The sequence below is a fragment of the Cheilinus undulatus genome, linkage group 16, assembly GCF_018320785.1.
Source record: "Cheilinus undulatus linkage group 16, ASM1832078v1, whole genome shotgun sequence".
Classification (NCBI taxonomy): Eukaryota; Metazoa; Chordata; class Actinopteri; order Labriformes; family Labridae; genus Cheilinus; species Cheilinus undulatus.
In genome coordinates this window covers 19,632,906-19,659,242 of record NC_054880.1, presented here as the reverse complement: position 1 = coordinate 19,659,242, position 26,337 = coordinate 19,632,906, and the positions used below count along the sequence as shown (strand labels likewise).

Sequence of the window (26,337 nt, the reverse complement as noted above, 5' to 3'; positions counted from 1 at the left end):
TGGTTTTGTTTGTGACCCCAGCTGGCTGGAGTTGTCTCTGATTGATCCTCTTGTTTGATTGGTGGATGGGTTTCTTCTTCTTTCAGTGCAAACAGGATCAGAATTCTTCATTAAAACCTCTCAGGAATCCTTTAAAAGACTCCAGTTTTTGATACACAGGCATATTATAATGTTGAACCTTTTCATATTTCCACAGAATATTAAAGCTGATAAGAGAGTGGCATTTATGTGTCTGGATGCACATCTTGTACATTTAACAGTGAAGCTTACGATAAGAAGGATTTCTTGTTATGACAGAAGGAGATAAGTGTTATAAAAGACTTGGATAAGTGACAGACATAAGATCCCCACTTCAAACCAACAAAGTTATACAAAGATATCAAAGATATCTATGATGTACCTGTGGTTTTGTTGTGATTTGCATCTGATAACAGCAGTGAAGTAAGTCATAACCAGTTTAATTCAGGTATGTCAGATTCAAACTAGAGACATGTAAAAGGATCGTCACTGGCATCAAAGGACTTGATTGTACCCCCCCTCCCCATAAGGGGTACTTGGTTGATTTAATCAATCAGTCTTTATTTCTATTGTGCCATTTTGTGATGAATGTTGTCTCAAGACACACGACAAAAAGAGCAGGTTGACACTCTACTCTTTGTTGCATTATTTACAAAGCACCAACTTTAATCTTAACACTCAACAACATTTAGCAACCATACAGTGGTGAGGCAGAGGTCCCATCATCAATCAAAAATCTGGAGCAGAAACAGACCCCTGTTATATAGCTGTCTGCTGAGGCTGTGTCGGGGTCGTACAGGGGACAGAAAAAGACCATGAAAACAGATAATAAATCTTTACTTCTGCCGAATAAATATTAATTTCTTTGATTTAGCAGGCAGGTGTACTGCCAACAGAATTGGCTGGGGCCCTGAAAAAACCCAACGTATGGGCCCTCACCAGTTGTGATTTATGATGATATCAGTGTATGTGGTGTTAACATCTTGGCTAACAGGTAGCTCATTTTGAAGCTGAAAAGTGTGTTAAGCTATAATTAAGATCTGATGTTGAAATGGTGTATTTATGCTACTTTTTAACCTGCTTTTCACCACTTTTTGTCATTTTTGCCACTCTTAACCCATTTGTTGCCCTTATTCAACCCTTTTGCAACTTTTGATAAACTGTGCCACTTTCACCCATTTTTTTGCCATTTTTAACCCTTTTTTGCCACTCATTTCTACCCCTTTTTCGCTAGTTATTTTTGTAACCTTTTACCTATTTTGTCCACTCATTTTTTGCCACTTTTTACCCTTTTTTTCTCTTTTCACATTTTTTCAATCATTTTGCTTTAATTTCTTGTATCCCGATGTATGACATAACTTTCCTAATTGTTGATATCAGTGTGATTAAATGTTTATGAGCTTTGATGTCGTCATCTTCAGAGGGTGAGGACAGAATGGAGCTGAGGATGGTTGGGCCTTCTTCCCTCCATTTTTGCCAAATAGTCGGCCATACTCTGGAAACTAGGGTTGCAGTCAACCTTGATCTTGATGACCTGATGAAGACTCAGAGTAAAAATGCGCAGACATACTTGTTCAATAAAGCAGCAGTTCTCAACGTAGGGGTTGGGGGGTCATCAGACATTGAGAGGGCGGTCACCAGATGCCTTAAAAAACATGGTGATATGGTGAGATTATACTGAAATAAAAGTAATCAAAAAAATTTTAAAAAGTAAGTCTGAACCACTTCTCAGCTACCACTTTTCAGCAATTTTGTGTAATAGACATCCATTTTGCCTTTTTACCCACTTCATACCAATTTTGCCAAATTTAAACCCATTTTCATCACTGTTTCCCTCGAATTTTTTTCCCTCTTCTAAAGCAATTTTTGTCCATTTTAAACCTTTTCCACCATTTTTTTCTGCCTGTTTTGCCAATTCTAAACCAATTCTTGCTGCTCCACCTATTGCTGCATCTGTTGACCCATTAATGCCACTGCATTTCCCCTTGTACCATTTTTCGTTTTTGACTATTACAACCACATTTCACTATTTGTTATACCCATTAATGTCAGTTTGACCAACTTCAGCCCATTTTTCAGCCTTGGTTAAGCTGTTTTTGCCAGTTTAAACCAATTTCTGCCACTTTTTAAATTCCCTTTTATGCCCATTTTTGCCATTTATATCGATTTTAACCCCCTTTTCTAGTATTTTTTGTATTTTTTGGGGGGGCTGTAGGCTGAAAAGGTTGAGGACCACTGCAATAAAGGATGGACCTCAGAGTGCCATGGACATCCAGTTCTGACCGCCATTCCTACCATGGACTTGTATACTTGCAAGTAATCTGGCAAGTCGTTTTTTAAAATATATTTGAAATTTTATCTATGAGTGGATAAGTTCATCTGAACATAATTAACACTAGAAAACTGGACAATTTGCAAAGGAGTGCAAATCTGTATAGAGTGAGCACCATATTATATCATCACTGCTGAATAATTGAAAAGATTTTCTAACGCAGTGGAGTCTCTTCATTTTCAAAGTACGTACTCTGAGGTATCGCTTTAACACTCCTCTCCTTAAAAGAATGCAAAGAAAACAACTCAACCTTTTCAAATTCAACACATGAAAGAGCCTCAGGAATGTATTCATTTTAATGGAGCATTATTCATCTTTATCAAGTGAAACTATTGGGGCACAAGTAAAGCAGAAATGTGCTTTGGGTCACACTGACATCTTGGAGGAGGTTTGTGAGGGAGTGACGGAGGAAAACAGGCAGTGATGAAGAAAGAACAAGCTGGAATTAGTTATATAAGATGTGGAGGTGAGCATGTGGACAGCAGTCATCAATACAACACCTTTGAAAAATGAGGACACGTATCAGCTTTGTCAAAACAGGCATAACTAAAACAAACTGCATTTACTTTGTTTTCTTCATCTGATGTAAGAAGTTCACTGCAGAGCCCAGTGGTTAAAGCTCCAGTGAGGAGTTTTAAGTTGGCTGTGAAATCAACTAATAGTAATATTGATGCTTCTACAAAAGCAAACAGCCATCCTCATGATAAGTAAAACACATGAATATTAAAAGACAGCAGGGTGGTACTGGCCAACTCAAGCTAGGTTCCAGGAGGGCAGTTCTTGCACTTCCTTCCCAGTAACTCCAACAATACTTACTACTGGGTAAATACCTTTTAAAGGCGATGTATATCTGGAGAGGGGATGATGCTGTTTTAAAAACATTAGGACAAGTGAAACTGAACCTTGCAGCATGGCCAAGATGTAAAGGCAGAGGCACATCTGAATGTTTAAAGAAAGCAAGATACTGGATATTTTTTTAAATAATCCAAAGACACAAGTTACACATGTACAGGTAAGATCAGCAAGGAGACATGAGGAATGGATTGGAGGAGGTTGATGCAAATTTTATGCAAACAAAAAGTTCCTCACTGGAGTTTTAAGTTAAAGTAGGTCAGTTTAATGTCCATGCATTGTATTGTATTGTACCAACTTTACATAAAGGTCAATAAACATTAGCTAACAGAGGAAGTCAGACTGCAGATTTCTTTTGTCCAAAAGTTTCTCTTGAAGCATAAGAGAAAAAAACAACAAAAATAAAATTATTTAAATAAATTAAGATTTTTTATTTTACATACCGCACACTCACATCCATACAAGCTTTTGCTACAAAGACATCAAAAATAAAATATATAACAGTGAATTATTTAGTCCCTGATTTGTCCTGCTTTGACAAAATCACAAGTATTCGGGGATTGGCAGCTTCTAGTCTACGAGGTCTGTCACATCTTCGTCTTTCATCTTCAACAGGCCAGAGATCCTTTGCAGATGCTTTTAATTTTGGCAATTCAAAGTCATTCATGTGTTCTGTTCAAACTCAGACATAGCCTATAATATTCATAGTCACAGCTCTATGGAAGCACTTACATCCTGAAACAGCAGAAAACTTTTTCACTTTATAATCCATTTCACACTTTATCTAAACCCTCGAAAGAACTTGGAGAATAATGACTCGTCATCACGCATGTCTGAAAATGGATGTTGGTCACCTGAAAGGAAAAAAAAGGAAACCATCAGAGCTAAATTTAGGTGACTACATTAGTTCAAATACCCAAAAACCTGCTGAATAACTCCTCTTACAGGTGGTATAAAAACATCCACTTTGTAAAGACTGACCTGGCATAAAGGGTGTGGAGTGAGGGTCTGGACCCTCCAGGCTACCTGGACCTCCTGATCGAGTCACTGTGGTCTCTTCATTACCTCGTCCATCTCTTACTGTTCGCCTCTCCTCCACAGTCTGACAAAACAGATGATCAACTTTAAGCATATTTGTTGGCTGACATCGAATCTAATCTTAAAAAAAAAAAAAAAACATCCAGTAAAAGTTAGATATACGATCCATAATCAAATCAGCTCTCTCTTACCCCATCAGGTTTCACTACTTTTGTGACCATGACTGACTGAAAGAAGGATCTAGTCCTGGGTTGATTTGGTTCCTGACCAGCAGGTGGCGTTAGAATCTGATCCAGGCCTCCAGAGGACACAGCAGCGTCCAGATCTAGACACGAAACAGGGAAACAAAAGTTATGCTGTTTCAAATGTTAAATCTACAGCAACGAAGGACTCAATCAGGAATTGAAGAACTTTACTGTTCCTTACTGTGGAAAATGACACTTGAGTTTTCTCCTCCCTTTACTTGGAGCAAGTAGATTAAAAACATGAAACCTAATGATCTGGTCTGCCAGCAGGATTTAAAAAACTTAGAGGTAAGCACATCTGGCTTTGGATATTTGCCATGATAGGCAATATGGGAAAGACTTTCTTAATTTATGTGTTTTTTAATTTGTGTTATTTTTTAAATATGTGTATGCTCACTGTCAGAGCATTTGTAAACACTTGAAAATGGTAATAAAAAGTCAGACTCTTCATTTCTTTTACTTAGAATAGAATATATCTAACCTCCATCTTCTTTTCGCAGCTCCTTCTGTGGTCCATTTTTCCAGAAATCATTGAACTATCAAGAAGACATAGCAAAGTAATAAATCAGTATCGCCATGTGTTTTCACATAAATGTAAAATGAAGGTAGAGCAATCACCTTTGAAAAAGGAGTCCAGCTGTAGTCCCCTGGTGACTCATAAGAAGGGTGGCTGTCATTTCTAGGCTCTCTGGAAGGCCCTGCTTTGGGCCCAGGGGTGTCACCATCAGGCATTTTCAGCATAAAATCTCTCAGGGGGTTCCCACTGGATCCCCCTTCACCCCTGTTCTCTCCATCCTGAGATGGTGGCAGCATGGGAACACCTGTAGATGCAGAAAATCTGACATTAGATGTAATACTTTTATGGCCTTTTTAAGGACCCTCTTCATACGTTGTGAGACCTATCGCATCTTCAGTTTCTAACCAGTTACATTAACAACAGCTGCGTATATGTTTTACACTGATAGACAAAATATGGCAAAAAGAAAAGAAAATGTCAGTAGTATTTCTATTGTAATATGCAAATTAGGCTTTTAGCTCTTAGGGCAGTTTGAGGTAGGAGTATGAGGAAAAAAAAAACCTGATACCATGAGGTGGATCAATAGAAGGTCTTTATCTTTAACTCAAGATGCCTAAAAGCAGTTATTCTACAATCTATATCTGCTTACAAGCACTGTGGTAAGAACTAAAAAGTTGCCCAGCTTGCATTAAGGCTTTAAGATACAAAAACCAAGATATGATTGCCAATCGGAGCATACTTAAAATCACTGATGTACCAATGATCACTTCACTGTTGCAGCTGATCAACCATGGGTCACAATAATTGAGCTATAATTTATCTCCATAGGTCTGGGAAGAACTGGTCAGATCTGATGAAGTTTCTAAAAAGTTCATGTGTGATCAACTCTGGAAAACTTAAAAAACAAAGAAGAAGAAGAAGAACTAGCCTACCTCTTAGATGAACAGACCATAAAAAACGAGATGTAAAAATAAATTTAAGAAATTAAGACCTTAAAGTCTTACATTCTGTAATGTTTCATACTCATTAAAAGCCTTATTTTTGGCTGAATTGGTTTATTTACTTTCAATACTTTTTAAGACCTTGCTGACACACTGCTGTAACAGGACAGTTAAATATCAGCATTGCAAACTTAAAAAAGAGGAAACAAGACCTGGCTCAAGACCTATGTTGCGTACCAAAATGCCCGGGCTCTGACTGCCAGTCCCTGCTACCCAGCTGAGAGAAGATCTCCTCCATCTCCCTGAGGACCTGGCCAAACACAGGAGGCTCGTGGATCCTCATTCCATCTGGGCCGAAGCTGAAGCCAAACCTCCAGTCGTGATCAAAGGGATCCTGCTGGTCACCCCGATAACCATCATAGTAAAATCCATCTTCATCATCATCATCATCATCCTCATCATGAGTCATTGTATCAAAGAAGGGATCTCTGAAACAAACCAGCATGTTATATACACAGTATACATGTTGATTGACACATGCTACCATTATGTCAAATGTTCATTAATAGACTTAATCGTATTACTCCAAAGGTCATTCTTACCCTGAACAAACCAGTAAATATGCTAGGTTAGGGACCCCCTGTAGTCATCCTGGCAGAGAAAACTCTAATCTGATAACTAAAGCTGTTTAACACCCAAACGGCATGCACGTCGACACAAACTTATGTTAGCTTAGCCGAGTGAAAGCTGTGAAGCCTAACGACTTTTGACAACATAAACTCACCTCCGGCCGCGATAGTGGCCTCCAGGCACCCCGAAGAACCCGCGAAACAAATCAAAGACACTCATTTGATAGCGGGGTTTCCCAACGACCAAAGCATAACTGAAATAAATGCCAAAAGGCGATACGCACTTAACATGAAGTCGCAGATGTCAACAGTGCCGTAAAGTGTTCTAGCACTCTCTAAAGAACGCAATGTGTCATCATGCTACGCTACCGTACATAACAGCGTGAATGCGCAAGAAAAAAGTAACAGACGACATCAGTTGGAATAAAATGGAGAACAGGGAAGCCAAGAGAGGTACAAACATATATCCCAACTCTGTTATCTCATGTTAAAGAGGGCTGAGGAATTCGGACAATTACACAAGTATAGGAACTCGTGTGTATTTTCATTTAGTGCCAAAGTAAAAACGTATGCCCAAGGAAAACGATATTGTGCTATTTAATGTACTAAATCTATTTTCTAATAAATTCCTTGGCAGTTAAAGAAAAAAGTACTCCATTTTAAGTGACTGAATTCCCAGCAAGTTAATAAAAATGCATACGAAGCAATTATGTTTTTTTCTGCTTACCAACTCATCAATTCAAGGACCCCCACCGTCTGTCCAAACGCTTGTTTAGTGGCAGACTACGGTTACTTAGCAACGGCGTACCATTTTCAAACGGCAGATAACGCTTCATCTAGTGAAAAACTCCAAGGAGCATTACGACGTCATCAGTCGCCCAGGTAACAGGACATTTCAGTTGGTTGTCCTCAACGCGCAACAGAAAAAAATGAAAACAGTCCTGTAGGTCACAATTGCACTTAACCTCCTGAAACCAAAGCTTCTGTTTTGAGTGTATTTTTAGTTTCTCCCACTTAACTGGTAAAAGTGAGACCTGACAAGTACAAAACCAAAGCCTTGCCAATGAACAAGAAGTAGCTTTTACCAAAAACATTATTGCATACGAGGAAAACATGCTTTTCTTACTGTACAACACACATTTTTTAAAATGTATTTTTCTAGATACATCTTTAACGTAATTTGTAACTTCACAAATGGTCCATGTCTAAAACAAAGTTATTATTATTATTAATATCCCCACAATGATGTGCTTTAATTTTGTAATGCTCAAAGCTTGAAAAATCAAGTTAACACTGTGGTTTATCTTCTATTTCACACAGTATAAAAACTTAAGGGTTTGAGCTGTCACTGGAGAAAGCATCATGGCAAAAACAAAAGAAATCAATTTAAACCTGAGAAAAAGAATTGGTGATATTCACAAAGCATGAGGACATGCAAAGTTATCACAGTGTTTCCAAAGTGTCAAGAACTGGAGTGAGAAGAAGCATCAAGAAATTCAAAGAGAGCCACACAGTACAGAACAAGTCTGGCAGAGGTAGGAAGAGAAGATTTCAAATACTCTGGAAAAAAAAAAAAAAAAAACTAGTGAGAGATGTGTACAACCCCAGAACAAGTGCCAAGAGACTAGTGGAGGACTTAGCCAAGTGAGGAATTATAGTCTCAAAAGAAGACCATCACTAGATCCCTGCACAGGGACGGACTGTGAGGTTACAGTCAAAGAAAAACTCCACTTCTGCAGAAGAGACACCTTCAAGCCAGACTGAGGTATGCTAGGGGGAAAGACTCTGCATACTGGAAGCATATGCGGTGGTCAGATGAGACCAAATTAGAGCTCTTTGGCCATACAGACATTGCTTATGTTTGGAGAAAGAAGGGAGAGGCGAACAACCAAAAGACCACTATCCCCACAGTGAAACATGGCGGTGTGAGTATCATGCTATGGGGATGCTTCAGTGTTTGGAACTGGGAATCTTGTAAAGGTGGAAGGAGTCACAAAGGATATATGAAGATTTTGAAGCAGAACTGGGCCTGGGTCGTTGCTTTGTCTTCCAACACAAAGATGTCTCTACTGGTGAAGAACTACCTCCAGAAAATCAAGGCGAACATTAAAGACTGGCCTGCACAAAGGAGATGTGTCAGACTTTCTGGGAACTACAACTGCAGGCTGTTGCCAAGCAAACAGGAGACACTATTGACTATTAGCATCAGGGGGTCTAATCATTTTGACCCTGGTAGTTTTGTGGAATAATTTGTTCTTTGTGTAAAGTAGAATAATGCAAGCACCCAAAATACAACTAGAATGTTTGGAAGCGCTGTGTTGAAATTTATTTTGCTTTCTTGGGATATACTTTAAAATATGAAACTTTAATAGGGGGGCTTATAATCATCATCACCTGTGGCTTAAAAATTGAGCAAATATGATTAATCTCCTTGGTGTGTCTTTGTAATTCAGTGATTTAACAGGCTTTTCAGGCTGTGACCAAACACATTACACAGACATGGTAGTCTTAGTTATTGGATTGCTGAGACAGGCATTTACCAGTAGAAACAGTCAGTGAGAAACCTCAACTTTTTCTTAGCAAGTCCAACTTAAGCAGCACATAAAAGTAATGATTGAGATGCAAAGTTCCTTTAAGTCTTGTAATAAATTTCACTAAAACTCCATAATTGAGATCGTTGGCGAGTATAAACCGTCAAGGCTGACCCCCTTCAGTGTTTGATAACTTGCTGAAAGTCTGATGGTTTCAGGTTTGCTAAACACTTGGGTTGTTAGTTAACTCATTGTTCTTCTGATGTCAATTATCAGTGCGTTCATGTTGAACCTGTCAGCTGATATGGGGCAAAACACACAAACACTTGGCATTGTTGTCAAACTGTTGGAAGAGATGCCGTTTTTTACAAGCCACATGAGAAGCAAGTATAGTTTCTTAAAAGACATTCACATCCAAAATGATGAAAAATGTCTTTTTCTTGTTTATTTACTTAATATTTATATATTTTTACAAAATAAAAAAAAATATGAAACAAAAAGCTAACAAGTCTGCAAGGATTTAAGAAGGAAAAGGAGAAAGCCATCGAACAAACAGGGACTACAGTACTTGTGTTTTTTTATATATGTACAAGACAAGTTTATCCATTTAAATTTTTTTAAAACGCACAGTACAAAAAGAAAAATAAATCACTGACAAAAAAACCCAAAGTACAATTCTGTCCATCAGTATTCAATGTTGCAGGTTTCCTTACAATGGGGGACAGGTGGCGGAGCGGGGAGGAGGTGGGAGGACCTCAGAAACAAACAAAAATAAAACACACTGAAAGGCAGACCGGGCGTGTATTGGCCTTGGAAATCATTCTCAACATCTCTTGAAGAATAGGTGGGCCTTTATGCAACGTATTTACAATTCATGGGAACAGTTACTGTACATATGTTGGATAATGAAAAAACCCTGTGCTCGGAAGAAAACAAAGCACAGTACACAACCCGCAGCCCCTGTGTGTACAAACATGCACGCAGTCACATGACAAACACACTTTCCTCACAGTCCAAGCCAGTGAGCTTGCTTATATGTCTTTATATATATCTATATTTGGTAAAAAATAAACTTCACAACTCTACCGATTTAGAGAATTGCTTCTTCAAAACTTAAAACGACATATAAAAGTAAAGAAAAAGAAAACACAAGGGCTTTGAAGCAAATTATTGTGTTTGGGTATTTGTGTTTACCTCCGACGTTAAGGAATGGGGAGCTGAGGGTGAGAAATACAAAACCAGCCTGTCCCCCCACCTTCAGATAGTACTTCATTCCTCCCCATCAGCGCGAAAAAAAAAAAAGAAAGGAGGAAAGACGGAAAAAAAGAGCGACCATACAGGAAACGTTCATTCTTTTAGAAAACAGTTCTATGTTACATACAAGTGAAAGAAAAAAGGGGATGGGGCAGGGTTGTTAACACGATACAAATTCCCAACACTCAATATGTCACCTCATGATGGTGTATTTCTAGAACCATTAAGCTCCCGTCTTCCCTCCCTCTCTCCCTCCCTCCCTCCCCCATCCATGCATCATTACAGTGCCGGTTCTCTCGGCACAGCACCTCCTCTGACCGCAGTCAGAGCTGCAGGAGTGCTGGGCCAAGAGACTGGGGAGGGAATCTCTGCAGGAGGAAGAGGGGGTTTCTATGTGGAGACTGTTTGCAGAAGGAGTGATGAGCCCCCTTTGCTCTGGTTAATGATGTGGGTGGGTTGGGGGCCCGACAGCAGATGTTAGTTTGCTCCCCAGTTGTAGCTGTTGTATGCCGACTTGTTGATCTGAGACTTCTGCTGGATGGAGGCGTTCTGGCTTCGCTGTCCAGTACCGCTCTGTGGAGAGAGAACAGGGAGCATGTGTGCTGTTAGTTCATGCCATGTGTTTACTCCATGTTTGCTCCAATCCTGATCAGCTAAGTGACATTATGAAGCTACAAATATGCCCTTTATGATTCATCTCCAGGGACAGATTTCAGTTGAGTTTTCAGGGGATCTGCTTTGAACAAAAATGTTACAAACACAGGTTTTCTTACACTTTTAAGTCAGAGCTTCCACTTTTAGCTCTGATTGGACACAACCTGCATTATGTGTACTAAATGTTTATATTTCTGAGATGCTGGATCATTTGATGTTGGATGATGCATCACATTTAATTTAAAACTGCATTAAAAATGGTGCAATAGCAAAACCGACAGTTCTATCTATTCATGGAATTAAATCATAAAAAGAAGCCTGATTCCTTCAAAATAAATAGATAGAAAAACCTTCTTTAGTGTCAGGAGTTTTTAGGTTAGGATGACTTTTTGTGCATTTTAGCCTTTATTGGTCAAGTCGAAACTATGCTTATGCCTGTGGTCTCCTGTGTTTTAAAATCTTTTAAGTTATGAAATAATCTAGTCTGTGGCCAGCCTGTCTTGGTAGTTCAAGATGCACTACTTTTACATTAATTTCGACTGACACAGCCAGAAGGTAAAGAAGTAAATGAATCTATCTAATGCAGACAGCCACAGCATAATTGTCATTCACTAAGGAAGCAAATAAAAGGATTTTCACCTTGAAGGCAGTTAGACAGAGCTGTTTAGATTGTATGCAACTATGTGTCAATTTGGTTGACTTGAATTATGACAAAGTTAGTCGACTACCTTTTGTCCATGAGAAAGACTAGACTAAGACTAGCTAAAAATAGATCTTTGATGATAAAAACTGATGAAAAGTAAGTCTAGTTGTTGTCAAGGAGATTAAACAGAGACTACACTGTAATTTAGTTTTTGCCTGATATTCAAAATCTGTGATATAAAAGAGCACAAGCTGTTCAGTATGGTAAATCTGCAGCTTCTATGCCTTTCAGCTAAAAAAGCAGGGATAACAGGTTTTGCAGAGTGCACAGAATACACAAGTGTGATTTGTGCCAGATTAAGGCAAACAGAATTAAAGTTCTGACTAAAATGTCAGGACCTCCTATGGACCAAATAACTGGACTAATAAAACTGGACTACTGATTTGAATATAGTGCCTACAGAGCTAAACAGTGTGGTTCCTGAAGTAAAAGTCACATTTATTTTCTCCATGGTGATTTTTAGCCATAATGTCAGAATGTGCAAGGTAGACTAACCACAAACTGCCTGAGTAGGAAACAATGGGCCATAATCCAGTAGTAGATGTAAGTGTGCATGATATCAACAATCGCAAATTACATTGAATTGCAATATGGCCTTCTGCAATTTTCAAATCGCAGAAGGTGCAATATTTCTTGACACTGATATTTGTGTCAAAATACCAGTTTAAAGGCTCTTCCCTGAAAATTTCCTCCCCTGTAATAAATGGGTAAACTTTGTCTCTGTCCTGATGAGCCACTTAATATTTTGTTTTTGGGATTTCACTTTAAATGCTCTAGAGTCATCTTCTGGGCTTTTTTTCTTTATTTGATCGGACAGAGGACACCGTAGGAAACTGAGATTGTGTGGTGAATGACATTCAGTAAAGGAGCTGCTGGTGGGACTTGTACACAGGCCAACCGCTTGGAGGACTATAGGCACGACCAAACTGCTATTCCATCTGCACCCCATGCTCAAATTTCTTAAAGAAAGGGGAGCAAATTCTGTCTGATCTAGTAGCTCCATGGGGAAAGATGGCACTAACTAGTTCTCATTAAAAACTGGACCATCTGAACTACACTGAACAGTGAAACATCCTGCACTGACTAATAGTGAAAAACTCAATCACAACACTACCTGTCCGTCCTGCTGCAGGTGGTGGTGCAGAATCTGAGAGTGGGGCTGTTGGTGCGGTGCGAGGATGTGCATGAAAGGGGCTGGGGCGTAGCCAGCTGCAGCAGGGGGGTTGATAGGTCCCCCACTCCCCAGAGCTGAGGGCAGGCTGAATGAAGCTGCTGGTGTGCCAGCATGGAAACCCTGCTTCTCAAATGACTGCAGGAGGAGGAAAAACAAACAACAGACCCATCATTTATCCTCAGTTCTGGCTGCATTTGGTGAGTCAGTGCCAATGCCACACACCGTAATAACAATTAGCATGCATGAATGCATGCAGGAAAATCTGTAAGAACTTGAGGTAGGGTTGAGAGGTTTTTGTTATCATTTACCTGTGTCTTTGTGTAAACAGACCCTGAAATATCTGGTACCCCTGTGTTGCTTGATGTCACAGAGACTCCTGCAGAGACAGAAGAGACAGGACACAAAATTTATATCAAAACCTGAAAATCAGAGCATGTAAAGTGGCTTGAGGATCACACACCTATAAATCCATGCCAGGTGACATGGTTCCAACACAGCTCTAACCAGTATTTGACAGTATGTCAGTCTAGATCAGGGTAATTCAAAGCTACAAATAAATATGAAAACATTTTTCATTGAAGCATCTGAGACAAGACTTGAATCAGAATCCTGGAAATTTCATGGATGAACATCTATGCCTGATTAAGCCCATAGATGATCTCAGTAGGATTTCCCCTCAGTGAGGACTGCACAAACAGACAGAGTGAGAAGATGAAGGGAGATGCAATGGAGAGGTGGAGAAGATGATGTTGCAGTGTATCAGTTCCAGTCAGCCACAGTGTTTCAATCTGACTGTATCTGTTTGTTACTGCTGTGGTTTTTCTGGCACACGCTGACCCCCTGGATTGCCATGGTGATGCAAAACAGGGTCAACTGGTGTGCAGACCACTGAACAAGAAAGACGCATGCTTTCAAGGATCAGTTCTAACATCAACACAGCAAATGTTAGTTCATCTAAGCCCCCCAAGATTGGGTTAAAATTCTGTGAGTAGGTTAAGTTAAAGTTAGTGCAACAACTCCTCTTCCATGGTATTCAACTTCCTGCAGATGCACCTTTTGTTTTTTCCTCCCTTTAAGCAGAAATCCACTTTTTAGGGGCACAAATAAGAGATTGTATTAAATGCTTTTCTCCAGGTCTTTTATCGAACTGTTTTTCTGATTATTACTAGTATATGCAAGACAAATCCAGAGATAAATCAGTATCCTGTTGCACCAGCTATGCTTGAGTGCTGACTGAATTTTGGTGATAAGCCCACCCTCTACTAAAACTAATTACATTCAAGCTCAGCATGCCATTGTTTTGTGCACCACAGAGATGCAAGACTCATCTTAACTAGTAGAATTTAATGTCTAATCAAACCAAATACGATGCAGATATGGTTGTTTTTTTAAGATTTATTTTTGGGCATTTTTGTGCCTTTATTAGATAGAGGAGGACAGTGGACAGAGTCGGAAACAGGGTCAAGAGTGGGGGAGAGACATGCAGTAAAGGGCCTCAGGCCGGATTCGAACCCGGGCCATCTGCGTACATGGGGACCACCTTTAACCACTAGGCCAACTGCTCCCCCAGATATGATTTTTTTACTCCATTTGACCAATCAGTGAGAAGCATTTTTTAATGCAGTGTTTGTTACAGTACTGCCTCTTATCCTGGATAATCTCTGAACAGACTAATGGCTGAAACTAGCTTTAGTTGACTAAACAAACTATGAAAAGTACATGAAATATGTCAAAGTACTGTCATTTGTCGATAACTTAAACCTACACTCTGAACCTACAGCCAGTGGCACATAGCATCGACATGGATGGGTGAAACCGTATAAAGCACAAGCTTTTTTAATGGTACGTTATTGTTCGACAGCTGAAAGTATCTCTGCTCACTGTAAATGAAAACATGAGTCCCAAGAAAGTCATTGCACATTTCTGCAGACACCAAAAAGCTGCAAAAACCTTCTGACCCTTATCATTCTCCAGGTTATCTTGCCTGCCAATCACTGTCACCATGACAAGGCTATCGTTTTGTTTTATTTTAGATACCGGTGCTAAATCAATACTTTTAAAAGGCACTGATGCCTAAATTGTGCCTGAATTGACACTTTTAAGACATAAGAGTTTTAAAATTTCACAGCTGAATAAAAGCTGTTTTGTATTATAAATATTTTGTTAATAAGATGCCAACAGAGCACAAGTAAAGGAAACAGGTCTAGCTTCTTCACATAATGCATTCCATGCCTCTTCTTTTGAGTGGCGGGGATTACGTTGGGTAAGTGAGGTATCGAAATAAAGCACCAAAATCTGTCTTGTAATTTGGTACAGTAGGTATCAGATGTGTTGGTACTGGATTTGGATACTCAACCATGTCAACCAAAGATTTAAGCCACAACTTGAGCCTGTGTTGAAACTCTCTCAGCTGGTGCAACACCTTAAATGTTAGTAGAGCATTAACTCTGCTTTAAGTTAAAAATGATGTCCAAACTTGGCCAAGTTTGAGCTTAAACAGCTGGTTTTGTATGTTTGATTTTCATAGTAGTGGTCTGCTAAAATCTAGAAAGCCAAAAATGACTGATATGTATCATATGGTCAACAGAGCTGCGCAAAAATATCTTGATAAACCTAATATGAGAAAAGGCTACAAGTTTATAACCCAAAACTGTGAATAATGTCAGTACTAGCCGAGAGGTACTCTGCAAATGTAGAGCGTGTTACATTTAATGCTACGTGTATCTGGTTAGTTGAAACAAAATCGCACTTTGTCATTACATTCCTGTATTTATTAGCTTAATTAGGATATACTATATACTCAAATACCCTAGTGAGGAGAAGAGCAATAGCTTAAACTTTGTAACACACAACACTTTAATGCTCTTTAATGAAATTATACTGAATTAAATTTTTCATATTGCTTAAAACAAATAAAATTTGATGCTTAAGGGAAAAAGACCAGGCCATAGCACATTATGTTTTCTGTTGGATGATCAATTTAAGAGCTTATTTTGTATTTGTGTTCATTGTCAGCTTGATAGATGGTCATTCCTGCATTACACTTTCAGTCAGTGTTATTTGATAGCATCTGAATCGACTCATTCTCCAATCTCATTGCACTGTTGATCATGTGAGGCAGCTGTTTTGTTTCCCACTTCACCCACCAGGCTGTGAACTTGATACTCTGAAGAGCGACACACCAGCAATGATGAATGAAGAGCAAGCCACACAGAGGGAAAGTAGACAGCATCAAGCAGAGAAACTCATCAGTTTACAGAAGCCACAGTCTTTGAGATTTGCCACATTTTTTTTTACTCTAAACTAAGGATGTCATTTTTTTATAACCACTTTTTCAATACCACATGATTTAAAATGTACAATAGCATTGTTCAAGGATTGATAGTACTAAAAAGAATCCAATTATGAAAGCAAAGAAAAAAACAAAACAAAACAAAAAAAAAATCTGAAGATCAGTCGAGCTCTAAACATCTTTTTTCATGAAAACCTGGGCTTTAAAAAAAAGTGCCGCAGTACTGTGTTACTTGAATTATGAAAAAGTTATGGGACCATTAAAACAAAAGGAAAAACTAAAAGGAAATTAAAATTCAAAAGATTTTTTTTATGTATTAAACACAGTAAACAATAATGACTAAGGCTTTTTTTTTGCACAAACTTCTTCTTCCATCTCTTGGGGGAGGAAAAAGAGAAATAAATTATCATTCTGTGACAAGAAGTCTTTAAAATATTCACATTTTTCCCAAAACTCTGTGTGCCTTTTTATATTTCTTGATTATGAGCCATTATTCAAAGCAGTTCCTGTCTGGAGTGACACAGAGAGACATATCTCAGGCTGTCTTTTTTTCTCTTCATTAAGAGCCACTCAGGCGCTCTCCTTCAGTTTCAAAGTGTTTACACTTGTGCCGTTTGTCAAACTATGACAGGCATCAGAACAGCCAGCCATTGGTTGTCAAAGCCCACGTGATAACTGTTTTGAGAACGCAACACATGGTAGCTGATGCTGAGCTGGTGGAAGATAAGACTGGGTTAAAAAATTGCTAAAAAGAAAGAATTACCAATGTGGATTTAATCTTTAAAGACTTAAGAGAGTCACAAGTTACAGTCTCGCTAGGAAAGGGCTATGAAGGCATGGATAGCGTCACTAGAACAGCAAAATGGAGGGCTTTCAGATAGGAAAAAGGAAGTGGCTACAATAATAACTTGTGTGTCTTGTCCTATAAGACAATGTCTGTCTCAGAGGGTTAAGATTAAGTTGAGAGAGGGAGCGTCACTCATGACAAAGCAATGACGCAGAAAAACAAGACAATATTTTCTGCTTGTTTCATAGCAGTTACCCTCTAAAGAAGGTAGAATGTTTCATGTTTGTACCTCTGAATGTGCTGCTGCCTTTCTTGGCCAGGACACTCTTGAAAATGAGATTTCTAATCTCAATGAGGCATTCCTGGTTAAATAAATCTAAATAAAAATAAATAAGAAACCTGGCGACACCTCCACACAAATGTGCAGGATGTGTCTGTCCTTTCTCTGCCCTCCGCCACAAACTAACTGTGAACTGTTCTTAATCACTAGTCAGAAAATGAGTCTTTTTAGCATCTTATAAATGCTATGTTTAAGGTAGTGTCTGTTCTGGACAGAAGAAGAGCTGAGGAAAGACAGAAATGTTAACTGGTCTGTTTTACTGGTACCAATTTCATACATTATGTGATCAAAATAGAAAGTTTTACTAAAACAACAACAATCTTTCATTTCATTTACGTCAGTTAAGTGACGGTTGATGATGGTCTGCAGGCTCCTCAGGCTGGCAGCGCTGTACTCCCTGCTCAGAAAATATGACTGTCTCAGGATGCTATAGTTACTCCTAACCGAGTGACAGCTAACGGCTGCTGTACATTAATCTGGAACAGTGTAATGATTTTTTGACCAGAACTACTTGTGGAGTTTGAACGGTGTCCATATCAGAAGTTAATGGATACCAATGGAATTTCCAGAACCAATCAGAATCAAGTATTCACCAAGACCATGGTATAAAAGAAGTTTATAATATATATAGTTAAATATAGCATATATAGTTGCATATTAATATTGAGAACTCAGAGTAAATACTTCATTTTGAATAAGCATCATTTACTATGAAAAGCAGATTTGCTTTGCCTTTCATTACTAATAACACTGCCAATTTTTGGTCTGTGTTCATTAACCTCTCTCGTGTGAAGGTTGTAAATTAAAAAATAACTTAAACCAGAACTGTGTACCCAGGAGATCACTTTTTTGTTGCTGTGGTATTGAAACAGGTATCAGATCATCTCAGTTTTACTAGTATGGTATTGAAATTCAGGTATCATGACACCTCTACACATAATTATTAACAACATTACTTTTTTGAGTGTGTAAACCAGATTGGATTGTTGATGAGTTGCCCTGGAGAGGAAAAGGTTAACAGACAGAATGGCGGACAAGGCTTGTAAGAAGTGTAGGCTGCATTGGGCTGTCTCAAAGCGGATGTAATGTGACGGGTCAGCTCATCAGCGATGAGGCGAAGGAACGAGAGCAAAGAGGGGGAGAATGATGACTGGTGACACAAGGAGGAAGACGGGAGGGACAGGGTTTTTTCTTTTCTCCTTTCTGGTTTTTAATCTGGCATGTGGCGGCACTCACCGACTCCAGGCCCGGTGACAGAGCTGGCTGGCTTGTTTTGTGCAGAAGCGGCGGCGGCCACGGCAGTGCCGTATCCGCCCTTACAGAAATCCCCACTCCCTGAAGCCTGGCCCACATCCTCATAGCCTGCAACAGTCAGACACACAGCCGCAGCCCACAGCGTTAGACACACCAGGCAGGGGGAAGCAGGCCTGCCTCAGATAGTGATTACAAATAATGCTGGGCGTTCGGTTTGAAAACTTTGCACCACATGGACAAGTTTTACCACATTGTGACAATACAGTTAGTGTCGAGCCGTCTAAAGACCTGCTTAACTGATACAGAATACTCTACTGAACTCTGACACAAAGTGCATTGTCCTGTGTGGAAAAGCCTGCCAATCCGGTACAAGAAGCAGGTCAGAATCATTGCCAACATCATTTGCAAGTACTATTTGAGCCAGGTCTGAGGTGGGGAGGAGGTGGGGGAGGAGTGAGGGGGCAGGCAGGGTGTGTGTGTGGGAGGGAAGGGGTTGGAGAGTGAGCTTGAGTCGGGTGATGGCAGAAAGCAGCAGATGGTGCAGCTTAGAACAAATAGGTGTTGCACATGGGTGGATACTGAGTGATGAATTAAACTGTGAAAATAAAAAACAGCATCCCTAGTGAAGAAAATGAAGAACATCAAGTAATAAAGTGAGTGGATACCAGAAGGACACTGGGAAAAACAATGAAACTGCTGAAAGGAATTCTGCTCAAAGGGGAGTCCTATTACAAGTATGACTGGATGCTGGGTGCTCCATTTGTTGTAGGTGAATGTGTGCTCAGGAGATGTGAACTCACTCTAAAATGAGCAAAGCAAGCTATGGAAGACAGCAGGAGACGATAATCTCACCCCTCTGTTATTTAAGCTGAAAGAGCCAGGTGCCACTGTGCAAGCCCATTTCCCCTTTCCCCCTCTGCTTTAAATGCCGTCCCATTTATTTGAACATCAGCATCATTTTTATAAAGTTACCTTTTTTTAACATCTGCTATACTGAGGTGTTTTCCTTGTTTTATACACAAAAGATGCAGATGCTTTAAATATTCAGACAACCGCACCTCAACATTACACATGTTTAAGCTGATTGTTTACATGGAGGTAAAGAGAGTGAACAAACAGATTAAATTGTTTTATTGACTGCCGCTAACACAAGCATCATGTTTATGTTTGCTGATGCAGCAGAGCTTGAATAAAATATGTCCTCCACACCAATGACAAATCAATGAGTTCATCGCGAGAATCAGCACTGACTTATTGGTGTGCAGGTTTGCAGGGCAGGATCTGCATGACCCCTCTAAACATGCCGTTTCAATTTGGTTTAGTGCCTCACCAGTGCTGTATCCATGGGAACCGTAGCCACTAGCCTGTTGGAAAGGTGTGGCCGATGCATTCACGCCAACATTCACTCCGTGCTGTTTTGACGAGGTAGGAGCCACCTGGACGGACACAAGACAAGTTGCCATGTGAGTAAGTCGGCAGAAGAAGGGAAAAATGTATCTACAGAAATTAATCAGCCAAAAAAGTCATCAAAGAGTTGTGGGAGCAAAACAAATCCTGTTTGAATCTTAAAATGCATCTTAGAGCAAATTCCAAACCCATCTGCTATCGTCTGACAAGAATGGAGGCCTCCTGGAATTATGGCCCACTTCTTGGCGATGGTCATATTGCGAATGGGTCGCTGGCTATACCTCCGCTTCAGATTACTGCTGATGACAGCCAGAATCTCACTGTGGCGGTTTGCCTGCATTTGCTATCCATATGGACTGTTTTTTTTTTGCATTCACTAAAACCTGCTGATAGCTGATTACTAAAAAGTTTTCAGATTATAACGTTTAAGCCATTCTTTCAGCATACCTTTTCGCAAACTGTTCTATAAAAATTGAATGTTTGCATGATGAGCAGAGCAGTAGTTACCAACTTTTTCCTCAGGGCCATCATTCTCTATCAAAGCACCCCCAGGACTCACTTGAAAAAAATTTTAAATTTTGAAAGTTTTAATTGACAAAATTGCAACATAATGGGCCTATGTACTTAAAAGGTTAATGCTAAAAGACCTATGAATAAACTATCCATTATCATAATAATGTAGAGGGACCACTTTAAAAAGTAGAATAACAAGGATCTGTTAGTTTTAGAGAAAAAGACTCAAAATTTTCAAGTTTTAAGATGGAAACTTTTAAGAAAAAAAACTTTTCAATTTGTAAATATTAATTAACAAAACTTCGAATTTGAGATTATAAAGCCAAAAATAGCAAATTGTGTGGAAGAAAATCAGACCAGATAAAGCCGTAATCCTTTCACTAGTCCTGCAGTTGAGAACCTGGTGGAGCTCACTGGGACTGATCAATAAGGAAATACTTATGATTTTAATCCAGAATCATGACATTATCATTATCATCTGGGTAAGAAGAGACATTTCTGTAAAATGGAGTTATTCAGCCACTTTTTCATGTTCAGTTTCTCATAAACTTATGACTCTAGAAACTTGAAACTGTTAAGTTTATAACATCAAAATCTACAACTTTTAATACTCAGAAATGTCTTTTTTTTATTGTAAATGTATAACTTTTTGAACTTCATGATTCTGAGTTTGGTTTCTTGTAAATATAGAGTACAACTATATAAACTAAAAAAAAAAATGATTTTTTCTCAAAAATTAAAGGATCATCTTTTTAAAAAAATCTTTTGGAGTGGCCCTAACATGCCATAGCGCATTATTTTTCTATTTACGGTTTATAAAGTCTTGACATGGTTTGACATCATTAGAGCAGACCACCCCTGAGATCTTTGTTGCCCCCCCCCCAGGTGTGCTCAGGCCCCAGGTTGGGAACTACTGGTGTAGAGCAGAATATCTCTGCTGCAAAAAAATGTATTAGACAGACGTTGACACACATTTCAGGGTAAAAAAACATTTCACATTCTGAGATCTAAAAATTGCAGTGGGTCATATTAAGATTTAATCTCAATTTTGATTAATAGTTCGGCCTCTAGTACTAATGTAATAAATAGTTAATAAATCCTGCTACAGTGCAAACCCAGCTGTTTTCCTGTATTACACTGTGGCTGGTCCTTACATGATATACATGCTAGAAACAGGACAGTAAATCAAGACAACACGTCTGTTAGCTTGTGCAGACTTAAATGTCCTCACCGGAAACACAGCAGGTCCGTACTGGAAGGTATTGGGCAGGCCTGGCATGCCAGTGTAGTATGGGAGGCTCGTATAGCTGTAGCCAGGCGGTAGTGCTGGATTAAGGAAGGGCTGCTGTGTGGTGTGATGCGTTTGGGTCTGGTTCTGTTGTGTCTGAGCTAACGTTGTGGCTGGAGCCGGCGACGAAGCATCACCTCGACCAAACTTAGATAAGTCGCCTAAAAATATGGAAGTCAGAGGATGAACAAAGAGTTAAAAGCCTTCACCTGTGTGAGAACACACCATAAAAGTCACAGGAAATGAGGAAAAACTGTTCTTCAAAGAGTATGAATACCAAATAATACTGACAAATAGCTTTGAGGGCAAATATCAGATTGGCCAGCAGTAGACCCCCTGTTGAACTCTGTTGAACTCCATCTTAGAGTTTTGAGCTTGGGAAAGTCACTACCTTGAGACAAATAAAAACCAAAACAAAATTCTTTCCAGCTTGAATCAATTTTCTGATAACACTCCCTTTCTTTTATTTTTTCCCTGTCTAGGTCACTGAATCAATGTTGCCCTTTCACTTGCATGCCTCCACGGGACCCACAACAGCCATCTGTCCGAGCCATCTCCTCCTGTCACACCACAGTAACAGAGTGACCATCGCCCTCTCCACCTTGCCCCATGCCAGCCTGTTCAAGACCTCGACCATCATCCCTTTCCCACTAAAAAGACCAAGGACCACAGGAGTAAATAACTGCAGACCGGCCATCCTGACCTCATTAATAATGAGGTCTATTGAGCATCTTGTGCTCTGTCACCTCAAAGACATCACAGATCCTCTTCTGGACCCTTTCTTGTTTGCCTAAAAAGCCAACAGATCTGTAGATGATACTGTCTGCTACAGGAAAAGCTCCCCTAACTGACTGAACCTGACTCCAAGTGCAAGTGGATCTCAAACTTTCTCTCTGACAGAAGACAGCCGCTCTCTTTCCACCGACAGATCCATCAGCACTTCCCTCAATGTTGTAGTCTTTCCCCTCTGCTCTTTTTCCTGTACAACAGCAGCTGCACCCCCAGAGACAAGTCCATCAAGTCTTCAAGTTTGTATACAAAAACACCTTTGATGGACTCCTTTCTGGTGGGGGAGGAGTCTAACTTCAGGTGGAAGGTTGTCGACCTGGTATAGTCAGGATAACCAAGAGAATAATGCTCTAGCAGTGGAGATGGTTGCAAAGGCACTGCTGGCCTGTCCCCATCAATGTCTGACACCCCAGTTTTGTCTGTTGAGTTTTTCTGCCTCCTGGTGACCATCATGTACCACATCAAGAGAGGACAGAAGAGAATGAACTTCCTGCAGCGGCTGAAGAAAGTCAACCCGCCAAAGGCAATTATGGTGCACTTCTTCACCACCATCACTGAGTCCATCCTCACCTCCTCCATCACAGTATGCTGTGGTGACTGCAGAGGACAAGAGCAGGCCTCAGTGTATCATCTGCTCTGCAAAGAAAGTGATTAGCTGCAACCTACTATCTCTCCACAGCACCTCTAAGACTGAGGTATGCAGGTAAAATCATGGCTGATTCTACTCACCCCACTCAGACGCTTTGACATCATCCCCTACAGCATGAGGCTGTGAACCCAAAACCTCCCGCCACAAGAAAGTTTCTCCCTCTCTGCTGTACATGACACAGGCTTTATACAGCATCAGATCAAGCAAACATTATCACATTAAAAGGTTAAATCAGTTTATACATCACATTAACACACAGCAGCCTTGAGTTATCCTGTTTATGCTGTACACTGTGTACAAATGTATATTCTAAGATATTTGTACTGTTGCCAATCCATCCTCCAACCCTCTACTGCCAGGACCAGTTTCTATTAATAACCACAGAGATCACTTAAATAAGCTCTACTACTTTTTGGTGAGGTTCATTATATAAAATCTAGTCCATTATCAGCTGATCCCTCATCAGGTAAGCTCACAAAGCTTCTTCAAAATGCAGTTAACTTTTTAAGACCCTTAGTAAGCTGAATTTCTAAGAGTCTTAACTCACCAGAATAAGGGTTGCTTGTCAGGCTGCCCTCTCTGCCAGTCAGTGCTGTTGTTGGTGTTGCAAAAGGTATGCTGTAATAATCCTAGGGAAGGAAAAAAAAAATTAAGGAAGCTAAGGTTATGAAGCAGTGCGATTAAAGATTTTTACTGCAGCAGTTTAAGAGTTTCACAAAAGGAGAAGGCCCCTCACCAGCGGTATTCTTGTCTGCAGCATCTGTAGGTCGTCGTAGCCGTACACCTGAGGCTGAAATAAAACAGACAATGTGTCAGAAAATCAACATTAGCTGTTATACAACATCAATTCTGGTACACACAGGTAAACACTAGTAGCGGTTACATGAGATTTTTTTTCCCAACTGGATAAAATTTATTCTGATCGTAGATTTAAACATCTGTTTACATGGACGCTAAAAGTTGAGATCTGATTCAGATGTGCGTGCTCATGCATCATTCGTTTTGTCTGAATAGAACTGCTCTGACATGTGAAGCATCGTCCCACTGGTCAGATCTACTGGAAATTTGCTGTAGAGAAAGAAATTCTTCTTCTGAGCCATTGTAGTAAACAAACCACCTTCACTATACAATGTCAGATTGCATGTTTTTCAACTTGCAAAAATACTGAATTTTTCCATGCTCTCATTTCTGTAGCTTATGTTATCTTTATTTTTACTTAGTAAAAAGTTGTCTTGGCAAGATATGAGTTTATTTTTTTCTGCAATGTTTCTGTCCGTTCCAGAAATAAGTAAGCAGAAAGGCATCATGTCATGTGGGGCAGACATGTGCGGCAAGACAAAAATCACACCAAACTGGGCGAAACAATCAGATTGAGTGTTTCACGGACGCTGATCCACCAATGATGGGAACAAAATTTTGAGCCGAATCAGATGATACTATTCTAATTCCAACCGTGTTCATTTCGTTGACTAAAACTACGACTTATAATGTTTTTTGACAGCCTTTTTTCCATGACAAAAACTAGACTAAGACTAACAAAAATAGATATTTGTCAAGATGACTAAAACATGACTAAAATGTAATGTAGTTTTCGTCAGACATTCAAAATCCATGATATTTCTCCACTGTGGGTAAATCTGTCAAAATGCAATGCATCTGTATCTTTTTTGCCCCTTAGCAGTAGCAAGCAGGGACCCCAGGTTTGGCAGAGTGCATAGAACACACTACCATGATATGGTACCAGATTTAGGTAAGAAAATATATGCTTGGACATAAAGTAAAGACTAAAGTGTAAGGACTTTTTATGGACTAAAACTAGACTAAAATTACAAAGGGTAGAAATGACTAAAGTGTGACAAACTAAAAGACATTTCATCTAAAGACAATGACTAAAATTAAAAATAGCTGTCAAATTAACACTGGATTCCAATGAAGTGCTCATATGAAGCATTTTTATTCAGATCAGGACTCAGATAAAGCATATGTTCTCAACCCTGGCAGGAACCTACCGGGTAGGCATGCAGTAGTCCGGGCGCCATGATGTACGGGTTGGGCAGTAGAGGGGGCACTCCAGGTGGCAGGTTTGGAGGTGCTTTCCCTGTAAACAAAATACCATGAAAGGCATCACAATTCATTAATTTGCCCTCAAAATCTTCCCAAAATGACTGAATTCATGGAAACATAATCACAAGAAAAAAGGAAATAAATTTTACTTGAATGGTTATGGCAAAAAACCTTACACTTCCAGCCATTTGGGTTTATAATTTTATAGTTTCAACTAAAAAGATCACTTCTTAACATTTTGCCATCCAAGTTTTAGATAATCTAGAAAAATGGGCGTCATACATGCTCTCAAGGCCACAATAGTAAGGGATAAGGTATAATTAATTTTCACCTAGTCAAATAAAGAATATTGTCATAGAGAGCCCCACAATTTTATTTGTTCTACTTCATATATGTATCTTGTCAATGCAAACAGCTAAAGCAGATATGTGGCAATGCAAAATAGAGAGGAATCCCAACTATGCCTACATCTACATCATCATGAGAGTTAATTCAACCAGAAATTTATTGAAAACAACCAAATTTGGACGTGAAACACCAAGTTTATTTTTCTCTTTCTGTTTGCGATGTCTTACCTGAGGATGCTGCAGAGCCACGTGTTGATGAAGAGGAAGCTGAAGAAGGAATGGCGGAGTTCGTTGTTGAGACTGAAATTGTAGCAGCTGCTGCAGCTGGGGCACCCATGGAGGCAGCGTTGAGACCCATGGCCAGACTGCTGACGGGGCCGAGACCAGAGGGGGCCGAGACTGTTGCTGAACCCACCGAGGGGGGCTGAGGAGCTCCTAGTGACACCTGCGCTGCAGCAGCCACTGAGGAAGAGGAGGAGGGGACTGACGAAGACTGTACGGCTGAGACAGAGGAAGGGAAGGAGGAGGAGTGCAGGCTAGAGTCGCCGTCTACGCTGGGATGCTGCAAAGATGGACGGAAGAAGATAAAAGATGCGGTTAGGATTGATTGGATTAGATTTCCATTAGAGTGGAAAGACGTCTGATGTGTCTGCATGCTGGGACAGGAAGAGGCGCCTTTAAAGTGTTGAAATAAATGGGGCACTACACAGTGCTGTGTC

General features: G+C 39.8%; 2 protein-coding genes across 8 annotated transcripts in view; both read right to left on the bottom strand.

The window, feature by feature from the left end:
• Window positions 1–3,619: 3,619 nt before the first annotated feature.
• Window positions 3,620–6,915, bottom strand: hax1 (HCLS1 associated protein X-1). Of its 2 annotated transcripts, none has more exons than XM_041808077.1 (7): window positions 6,728–6,915; window positions 6,181–6,431; window positions 5,104–5,306; window positions 4,967–5,021; window positions 4,432–4,565; window positions 4,184–4,304; window positions 3,620–4,056 (listed from the first exon to the last, which is right to left on the bottom strand). In XM_041808077.1, exons 1-7 carry the CDS (start codon window positions 6,790–6,792, stop codon window positions 3,983–3,985), a joined length of 903 nt encoding a protein of 300 aa, XP_041664011.1. In that variant the 5' UTR covers window positions 6,793–6,915; the 3' UTR covers window positions 3,620–3,982. The 2 variants fall into 2 exon arrangements, with proteins under 2 accessions (XP_041664011.1, XP_041664012.1); XM_041808078.1 differs by lacking the exon at window positions 6,728–6,915 and adding an exon at window positions 6,546–6,690.
• A 2,613-nt stretch (window positions 6,916–9,528) lies between these two features.
• The window catches only part of ubap2l (ubiquitin associated protein 2-like), a 42,301-nt gene continuing 25,492 nt past the window's right edge, over window positions 9,529–26,337 (bottom strand). For 4 of the 6 annotated variants that reach the window (XM_041808258.1, XM_041808257.1, XM_041808260.1 and 1 more), the window contains 10 exons: window positions 25,847–26,180; window positions 25,217–25,305; window positions 23,944–23,997; window positions 23,755–23,836; window positions 21,713–21,930; window positions 19,892–19,997; window positions 18,544–18,669; window positions 13,197–13,264; window positions 12,829–13,023; window positions 9,529–10,930 (listed from right to left, as the gene is read on the bottom strand). In XM_041808258.1, coding sequence (XP_041664192.1) covers window positions 10,835–10,930; window positions 12,829–13,023; window positions 13,197–13,264; window positions 18,544–18,669; window positions 19,892–19,997; window positions 21,713–21,930; window positions 23,755–23,836; window positions 23,944–23,997; window positions 25,217–25,305; window positions 25,847–26,180 — 1,368 coding nt within the window. In that variant the 3' untranslated portion in view covers window positions 9,529–10,834. The remainder of the gene's footprint in view (window positions 10,931–12,828; window positions 13,024–13,196; window positions 13,265–18,543; window positions 18,670–19,891; window positions 19,998–21,712; window positions 21,931–23,754; window positions 23,837–23,943; window positions 23,998–25,216; window positions 25,306–25,846; window positions 26,181–26,337) is intronic. The other 2 variants (XM_041808261.1, XM_041808262.1) reach the window with 1 other exon arrangement.